Source organism: Octopus sinensis, linkage group LG15, assembly GCF_006345805.1.
Source record: "Octopus sinensis linkage group LG15, ASM634580v1, whole genome shotgun sequence".
NCBI classification, from domain to species: Eukaryota; Metazoa; Mollusca; class Cephalopoda; order Octopoda; family Octopodidae; genus Octopus; species Octopus sinensis.
The window spans coordinates 4,210,935-4,220,934 of NC_043011.1; the positions used below are offsets into that span (position 1 = coordinate 4,210,935).

General features: G+C 35.3%; 1 protein-coding gene across 10 annotated transcripts in view; it reads left to right on the plus strand.

Moving 5' to 3' along the window:
- The window catches only part of LOC115219722 (N-acetylated-alpha-linked acidic dipeptidase 2), a 785,126-nt gene that overhangs the window by 469,144 nt on the left and 305,982 nt on the right, over window positions 1-10,000 (plus strand). For 6 of the 10 annotated variants that reach the window (XM_036509422.1, XM_036509419.1, XM_036509418.1 and 3 more), the window contains one exon: window positions 175-216. The exons of the other annotated variants lie outside the window; for them this stretch is intronic. In XM_036509422.1, the coding sequence (XP_036365315.1) occupies window positions 175-216 (42 nt within the window). The remainder of the gene's footprint in view (window positions 1-174; window positions 217-10,000) is intronic. 10 annotated transcript variants of the gene reach the window in all.

Genomic DNA, 10,000 nt, shown 5'->3' on the forward strand with positions numbered 1-10,000 from the left:
TATAGTTATGATTAACAGGTACCTTAACAGTTACAAATTTGGTTTTGAAATTCGAAGTAAAAGTAAAAACACCAAAAACAAAATGATAATAAAGAGAAAAATTTATAATTATATAATTATAGAAAAAAAAAACTTAGAAGATTTTATTGCTTAATTAGTTAAGTTTCTTTGTAGATTTTTTACTTCATATTCAACAACTGAAAGTCACTTACTGAGGTAAGTATGGCAATTTTGTGTCGTATAAGTCACTGTAAGTATGTATATATGTATGACAGATGGCTGTTTGTATGGCTGCACAAAACAGAGCAAAAAATGTACTCAATGTATGGAGTAAGGGTTTGTGTGTACTTTTGTTTGAAACTAAAGTTTCACTTTGTTGCTATGTCCACAATTCAGGAACCAGAGAATAGCAGCAGAATACAGACTTAGTTTTGGACAGATATATTCGTTGTGCAGTGCTTCTCAGTAGACTTGCTTTGGTATTGGTGATATTGCATGCTGTATATTGTAAATGCTGTATTGTAGCAGTTTGATATTGCATGTTATGGCATAGTCATTATCCCGTTCTAGTACATTTGTATTCATTGATGATGATGTATTTTCTGTGTTTCTTGTATTTTGAAGCTTTTGTTATTAAGGGACTGGGTATCTGTGAGGTAATAATGTTCAGTACTTCAGACAACTTTGTCAATAATTCAAATCTTTACCAGACCAAACAACTCATTCTGTTATGCCTTGTAGGCAATCCTTTTGCTCAAAGTACTAAAATCCTTGATCCTGCTGTCTGTTACACTAATCACGTGGGAGATAAATCTCACCCCAGATAAGACATTGTGTCTTTACTTTGCAGTAGGAATTGAACTCCGCACTGAAAATTAATGAATCAAACATCATTTTTACAGTGTTTCTATTGCCTACAGTAGTAAACTTTTCTCTCAACAACAGCTCGTAAGATTTTGGTGCACATGGGCATTTCGAGTTGTGTCCCTTTATCAATTATTATTATTTGCTTAAAGCAAATTATGTTAAAACAATTGTTGCTGTTGATATTGTTGTTTTTGTTGTTGTTCTTGTTGTTGTTATTATTACTATCATTACTATTGTTATCATTAATAATAATAAGGCGGTGAGCTGTGAAAACCATTAGCATGCCCAGCAAAATGCTTTGCGGCATTTCATCCAACTTTACTTTCTGAGTTCAAATTCTGCCAAGATCAACTTTGCCTTTCATCCTTTCAGGATCGATAAAATTAGAACCAGTTATGCATTGGTGTCAGTGTAATTGACTTAATCCCTTCCCCCAGATTTGAGGCCTTGTGCTTTCAGTAGAAAGGATTATTATTATTATTATTATTATCATTATTATTATTATTATTATTATCGAGAGAGAGAGCAGTGCATGCTGTCAGAGTGACACTGGGGTAAAATATATGAAGCCCAGTATACCCATCATGACTACCTGTCTGATAAGGGTACACCAGGCACATACATCACAACCATATGTGCGCGTGGTGATCTCATATCAAGATAAACAGCGCATGACCTTGCATGTGGGGCCCAGTTAGAATTTTCTTCTGGTCGAGTAACCCATCCCTCTGAATATGGGTTATTCAAAGGTGTTGAACAAAACACCCATGATTCCAGAGGTGAATTATCCAGACCCCAAAGAATTCCTCTCAACACATGGCTATGATGCTCCCCCACCACCTCTGCTCGTGATCAGCGGTGCACATTGTCAGCCATCAAAGGACATGCTCAACTGGTTAAAGTCAAACAACTGACAAGCAAATCTGTGGTATTGAGCAGAATATTAGTTGTAGCCCACCTTTTATGTCAAGCAGAACAGTTAAGATCAGAAGCCACCAGAGCTACTGCTTTGTACTGCATCAAAGTGTTTATTATATTGTTGTTGTTGTTGTTATTATTATTATTATTTCCTTTCATAGACTTCTGTAATGCACTAGGCCAGTACTTCTCTCTAGTCCACAAAATACCATGTTGGATTAGATGTTAGTTCTTTTGAATGTAACTTTTCTCTTGCAGAAAAATTGAATTGAGCACAGCATGCCAGCCAGCTAATTTGTTATTAATTTTGAAGTCACAACTGCATCATGCCACATGGCACAGACTACTTGTAACAAGGTGCCTTTGGCCAATGAGAGTTAAGTGTCTCAGCTGTAACAGTGTTACAGTATTACAAACTACCAGCATTGTAGTTGTTTCTCCCGTACTGTGTCCAGTTATCCATCACTGTTCAGTCGTTCCAACAATAACGAACCATAGAAGTTTATAGAAACCGAGCCACCAGTTACGTATCTCTAAATAATGGCGCTGGAGTAGCTGTGTGGTAAGTAGCTTGCTAACCAACCACATGGTTCCGGGTTCAATCCCACTGTGTAGCATCTTGGGCAAGTGTCTTCTGCTATAGCCCCAGGCCGACCAATGCCTTGTGAGTGGATTTGGTAGACAGAAACTGAAAGAAGCCTGTCGTATATATGTATGTATATATATATGTGTGTGCGTGTGTGTGTTTGTGTGTCTGTGTTTGTCCCCCTAGCATTGCTTGACAACCGATGCTGGTGTGTTTACGTCCCCGTCACTTAGCGGTTTGGCAAAAAGAGACCGATAGAATAAGTACTGGGCTTACAAAGCATAAGTCCCGGGGTCGATTTGCTCGACTAAAGGCGGTGCTCCAGCATGGCCGCAGTCAAATGACTGAAACAAGTAAAAGAGTAACTGTTGTATCTGTGGCATTGGTTTTGCTGATTACACTGTTTTCCTCTCTTTTAAGTAGGAACAGGCTTTAATTTTCACATTAAGTGTATTGTAGTATTGACGTTATACCTCTCTGTCCTTGGCTTAAACGCTACCAAAGATTATTTACCTTTCCAAAATTTACCTTTCCACTCACATGGACACACACTCAGACACAGACACACACACACACTCTCTCTCTCTCTCCCTCCCTCTCTGCCTATCTCTCTCCATCACCCCCTCCCTCTCAATTGTTCGTGCACTCACACATTATTTCAAAGCAGATTATTCATCCCTTCACTACTCAGTCAGTTCTTCAGAAACTATGATTTTGTTTCCTGTAGGACGGCATATGGTGAGACACCCTGATTAGTGCCTGAGTGAATTCTCAATATCAAATGAGCAAATGAAGTCTACTACATCTATTGAACATATCTTCTATCATTTTATTTTTTACCATAATGTATGTATGTGTGTATGTATTTATATATATATGCATAGGTGCAGGAGTGGCTGTGTGGTAAGTAGCTTGCTAACCAGCCACATGGTTCCGGGTTCAGTCCCACTGCGTGGCATCTTGGGCAAGTGTCTTCTGCTATAACCCCGGGCCGACCAATGCCTTGTGAGTGGATTTGGTAGACGGAAACTGAAAGAAGCCCGTCGTATATATGTATATATATGTATGGGTGTGTGTGTATATGTTTGTGTTTGTCCCCCTAGCATTGCTTGACAACCAATGCTGGTGTGTTTACGTCCCCGTCACTTAGCGGTTCGGCAAAAGAGACCGATAGAATAAGTACTGGGCTTACAAAGAATAAGTCCCGGGGTCGATTTGCTCAACTAAAGGCGGTGCTCCAGCATGGCCGCAGTCAAATGACTGAAACAAGTAAAAGAGTAAAATAGTAAAAGAGTATGCATAAATATTGAACAATGAGAGCCAGTGCTCAGTATTGAATTGGTGGATAAAGATTCTTTTTGTATATTAAGGCAACCATTGTTTCATGAAAAATAACACCTCAACAATTATGTAGCTTATCACATGGAAGCATCAGAGTTAGTCTCCATTTTGTTTTAATCCAAAAAATCAAAGGGGAGACAAACACTGATGTTCCATGTGGTAGGCTTGATAATTGTTGAGGTATTCCTTAGCATGAAACCAAGGGTAGCCTTAATACACAAGCTAAGTATGTATATATATATAATGTATGTATATATGTGTGTAATGTATGTCTATGAATGAATGAATAGCACCAATTCTCTAAACCTTAAGCAACATCTGTTCTTTGTTATGTGTATAATGTGGGAGAAAGTAAATTTTATTTTCGACACACCTGAGCCATTGCTGTCTTTTGACAACTTTAAAAAAAATGGACATTTCCTTTCTCTCCCTGGACAAAATACATACATACGTGAATGCATGTACACAGATACATGTAGCAGTAATCTCCTAAAATGAATTTAATTGATTTAGCTTTAGTTGGCCCTGAAGTTAATCAATTAAAGGAAATGCACATTTTACTTTGCTTCCTTTATTGTACCAACAGATATTTGTATATAGCATTTGGTTTGCTTCTTTGAGATTTTAGTATTTTGGTTTACTGCTGATGTTGCATTTGTTGTTGTCATCATTGTTGTTGTTGTTGTTCTTGGTGGTGGTGGTGGTGGTGGAGTTGTAGCTGTTGTTGCTGCTGCTATTACAGCTGTTGTTATTGTTAATTAGTGGTTGTTATTTTGTTTCATTAACCTCTTGTATACGTTATATATTTTGGAAACAGAAAGTGAAAAAAATTATAAAACAGATTTTCTTCATTGATGCAAATCTTTTTTTTTTCTTTCTTTTTTGTAGAAATGTTTTAAATTTATGATTTGAGTGTTTATCGAGTGTCTAGTTTGCTTTTAATTCTATCAAATCATTTGTAAAGAGAGAATTATTTTACTTGGACCATTCAGTTACTAATAGCACAATACTCTGATACATAAAGGGGGTATGGGTCCAAGTTTGATGTAGTGCTGTTTTTCATTGTTGGTTTTTATATATATTATATCTTTTACTGTAATAAAATACCTATGATGTGAAGATACAATGTTGTAAAGTACATAGTCTTCAGTTCAAATCTAAGCACAACTGATATATCATGCTTGGGGAAAGGTTTATATATTGACCCAACTTTTCTTAGTTTTTCCCTCACTAACTTCATATTTGATGGGGTAAAAAATGAAATGGACATCTATCGATGGTAATACCATATAAAACAAGTGTAACATTATATAAACATATAAATATGCAAAACAAATCAGTAGGAAGTACGTGTCACTCTTAAAAAAAAAAGATGTTACCCTTGCTAAAATCTCCCACCACCAATGAATAAAAACATGTAAAATGTCAATGAGAAAAATTCTGTGCAGTGACTAAATATTCCTCCTTTACTATTGATATCAAATATTTTTGTTATCCATTAATTTTGATTTCTAAAGTATTATTCTGTAACTTAACTCTGGTTATTGTTAATCTTCGTCTGTCAATCTTTGCCTAAGTGAAACAAGAATATTGTGATGTTTTCTAGATTACTACCATCCACCCGTTTCACTTATTAGAAGGTGCCAAACTATTATTCTGTAATTGTAACATGAAAACAAGTTGGTTTTATTTCCTGTGTTCTTTGGAAAAGTTATCACATGACAATGGTTTGGAAATCAAACTCTATTACTATAAATATATTTATGTTGTTGAGTTGGATTCTACCCATGTAATTCCTGCTGTTAATAGTTGTATCTGACATCTTACAATATTTGTTACAGATAATAAGAAGCTATTCTGTAGATAAGCACAAGCTTAGCCATGTTGTTGAGAAGTTCTGATTTACAACAATGGGGATCTGGGTTTGATCCTGCTGTGCTGCATCTACTGTAGCCTAAGGGTGATTAATGCTTTGTGAGTAGAATTTCGTTGACCGAAACTGTGTGCATGCATTCATACACAACCCTCACCACCTCACACAAACACACACACACATGCATGCATGCATGCACATATGTTATGTGGTAAATTTGAAGAAGTGTCAGAACACCAGACATTGCCTTGTGGTATTCACTGGCCTATTGTACTCCAAGTGCAAATACTGATGAGGCCATCTTTGTGTTCCATCCTTTTGTGGTTGAGTTGATAAATACAACACCAGTCATCTGCTGGAATCGTTTCTCTCCTCTTTCTGTTTGACCTTTTCTCTCTTTCTGGAACACATCAGCTAATAATTAAGCTTGAGATGGATGGGCTCCACCAGGGCTAAATATACCTAAGATAACATTAGAAGTTCAGATCATATTGTACGATGTACACACACACACACACACACGTGTCTGTGTGTGTGTGTAAAACACAAATGCTTCTAGAAAACAAAAATTAAGAATTGATTTAAAAATGTGTATTGTTTTTCTTTTTGTGTCAAAATGCTGAATGACATAATGACGGTGTCAAACCTTACATTAATACTGCAATCATTATGTTGTGACCCTGAGCAGCTCATAGCTCTACTTTCATCAGTTGACTCTGTCCAATATTACCCCATTGTTAAATGATTACAAGTAGAAAGTATCTAACTGGAAAGTGGCTAATCTCCTAAGATATAAGAAACCTTTTTCTTTGATTGATCCCTATTGTCCAAAGGATAAAAATTTAGAAGAGTTTGGAAGTGCTTGAATGACAAGAAGATCTTATTGCTGTTGCTCAGTTAATTGTAGAAATAAACAGAATGAGATTTTGGCTTGTGTAGTTCAGTTGCTTTGGTCAGCTCTACTGAAGTGGTCGTATGAAATTGACATAGTTATTGGAAGAAATAGTGAATTGAAGAGGAAGCCATAGAATTCTGTCTTTTATTGTGGGTTATGCAGTCATGAAAACTCAGTCTTAAAACATATGGCTTTCATTTTAAAGACTGCATGGAATTTATTGATGAAGATAACGTAATATACAAATGGCTACAATGGAAAATTCAAGGAACTACATCAATGAATCTCTCACTCTCTTTCTATCTTTTCTCCTCTCTCCCCCTTCTCTCTCTCTGTCTATCTATCTCTCTATCTGTCTATCTATTTCTTATGTATTTACTGGCATTACCTTACAGTATGGCAAGAAAGTTCTCTGGCTTTCAATGCCATAACATTTGTTCTGTAGCTGGTTCTCCTTCAAAATGACATTGAACTGAAATGTATCAAATTTCTAATGCAGAAGAAATATGTATAATGATCAAATTTCAAAACCTTACCAAAACAACCAAAGGTCTAAATGTTTGCCTTCCATAATAGTGAGGCTGTGACACAAGCCAAAAGCAGTTTCCATTCTGTTGTTGAAACTGTGAAAGGCTTAAAACATTGATAATTATGATGGATTTAGGGACCTAATTGTTGGAAATGAGCTGTAAGGGGTTCATATCAAAACATGATAAAACACCTTTATAAAAAATTTAAAGCTTGAATAAATTCATGTCTTTAATACTAGTTTAAAAGAAAAGCTGTTTCTCATACATACAAAAATAAATGCACACATATACATACATAAATACAAACATACACACATTGTTGTTGTTTGCAGTGTTTCTTGTTTGTTTGTTTTTTCTAGAAATAAAAGTGCATCAAGTGATGAAAATGTGTCTCATTTTTCTCCATTTTCACTTTTAATGAAAATTATTTAAAATTCAATGCACATAGGATTCATATCAAAAGATATGTTAGAATGTCACCATTCAGAATATGTATATAAGTAATATATTTTTATAATATATGAAACAGAATCCTGTTCCAAACCAGTGTGTTTGTATGCCATTGTAATTTCAATATAGCTGGATTTTCACATTTTATTTTTTATTAATTATTTTCTCAGATACTTGTATTTTGCATTAAATTTCTGGTTAATATTAACATGGTGGTGATAAATATAACTAGGTGGTATTACTGTATAATAGAAATGAGAAACTGATCACTTATGGAGATCTGTCTGATGACTATAGTTCCCAATTTGTTCCCAGTTTACTTGCATTTCCTCTTATAATGAATTTCCAGTCTGACCAATACATGTATTTGAACAAGTCTGTCATTTCATTGAGTAAAACAGAGGTTTGGTTATACAGTTCGAATTTGCACTTGAAAATACTTTCTTTCTAATCTTTATGTTGATATAATGACCAGCAAGTAAAAACAGAAATACACTACAACCAGCATCACAAATACTGTGAAATTTTTATTGTTGTTCTTCACTTTAAACTTTGCCTTTGTCAGTAATTGTCTCAAGTTCTTCAATTATCATTTTCTTTGACCAAGTGTTCCAGCTAGTAATTGTATCCTTTAATTATTTGTGTCCTTTAATTTTATTATTTTGCCTGATAATGAGACAGTTTGAGTTAGTGACATTGAGTAATTTCATTAAGTGGATTATATGTCATTACAAAAGTTTCTATATCCCAGTCTTTTGGTTCACTCTCTTGCATTGCATGAAGTGGTTGTATATGTGTTCATTTTTCACTTGTGTATTCTTTTGTTCAAGGAGGGAATGGGGTGAATATTTTTATAAATAGAAATCCTTTGAGTTCTATATGTCATTTTCCTCAGGTAGTTACATCTTCAGTGAAGATACAAATTTTTCCTGGATAGAAAATATGCAATAATAAATTTTATGTGTGGTATATGGGTGGGTATGATTTCAAGTTTAGGGATGATATGTGTCTATGTCTTTGTAGATAATCTTTTGGTAGGGTCCAAAGATATGGTTCACCACAATTTTATATTGTAAACCTGTAGATGGGCTCTAGGCAAACTGGTTTTTACATAGTGGTATATATGTTTGTGTGTGTGTGTGTGTGAAAAAGCAAAAATGCTAGTTCTTAAGTCTCTCTAAGAGATCCACTTTAACATATATCCATTGTGATGTTGGTGTTATTCTTAATCACTTTTATGTCCAGGTGTGGTAATTTATTATAGTGATCATCTTTGTTGTCAATTTCAGAGTTTGGTTTAAACTTTTTAGAAGGACACTGAGTTCTTCTAAATTACTAATTTTGTCCACGTTTTAAAATAGTCAAGTAATCTTTTTCATGAGTCTTGTATATATCTTCTAAAATTGGTTATATAGTTTTCTTCCGCTTCATGCAACAGTTTTCCTTCTATGCTTCCCATCACTGAGTTGGCATGTCTTTGAGCAAACTTGGTTGGCTTCTATGGTTGTACTTCTAATTTGTAGGAAGTTTTTCCTATAATAAAAGAATGTGCTGTTTTAAAAATTATAACTGACATTATCTAATCTAAACTTCATGGTAAATTTGGAAGTTACCTTTATGATTTTCTACCCAGTATTTGAAAGCTGTTATTTCTAACTCATATGGAATATTTGTGTAGGGGCTTACAACAGAAATGAATTCAGTGTTGCTTACTAACACCAAATTCCAGTCTGTTGCTTTGAGTAGATGAGGCATGAAGTCAGTGCTATCCAGAGCAATATTTGGAAGGTTAGTAGGTACACAATGATATGCACACATACGCATGCACACACGCATGTGCACACACACACATTAACAAAATGAAACAGTTGTAATGGAGAATAAATTATACCAGAAAATTTTCATTTTCCTGTTTGCCTTGTTAACCAGTTAGAGGAGATGTCCTCTCGGGCTTAAATAAAATCACAGTAGAGTCCACTCAAACAGACATCCATGTTAAAGTGGATCTCTTAGAGAGACTTAAGAACTAGCATTTTTGCTTTTGCACACACACACACACACACACAAACACATATATACCTATTTCTTTATTACCCACAAGGGGCTAAACACAGAGGGGACAAAGAAGGACAGACATAGATCGACCCCCAGTGCGTAACTGGTATTTAATTTATCGACCCTGAAAGGATGAAAGGCAAAGTCGACCTCGGCGGAATTTGAACTCACAACATAACGCAGACGAAATACGGCTACGCATTTCGCCCGGCATGCTAACATTTCTGCCAGCTCGCCGCCTTTAACACACATATATACCACTATGTGAAAACCAGTTTGCCTGGAGCCCATCCACGGGTTTACAATATAAAATTGTGATGAACCATAACCATGGACCCTACCAAAAGATTATCTGGAGTTCTTCACTAATCTAAGTACAGTTAAAACCCATGTAATTTGCACACCTGTGTAACTTACGCAGGTGATTCTCAGAATAAAAATTGTTAAAAAAAGCTTCTATTCATGTAAAATTCACACCCAAAAGT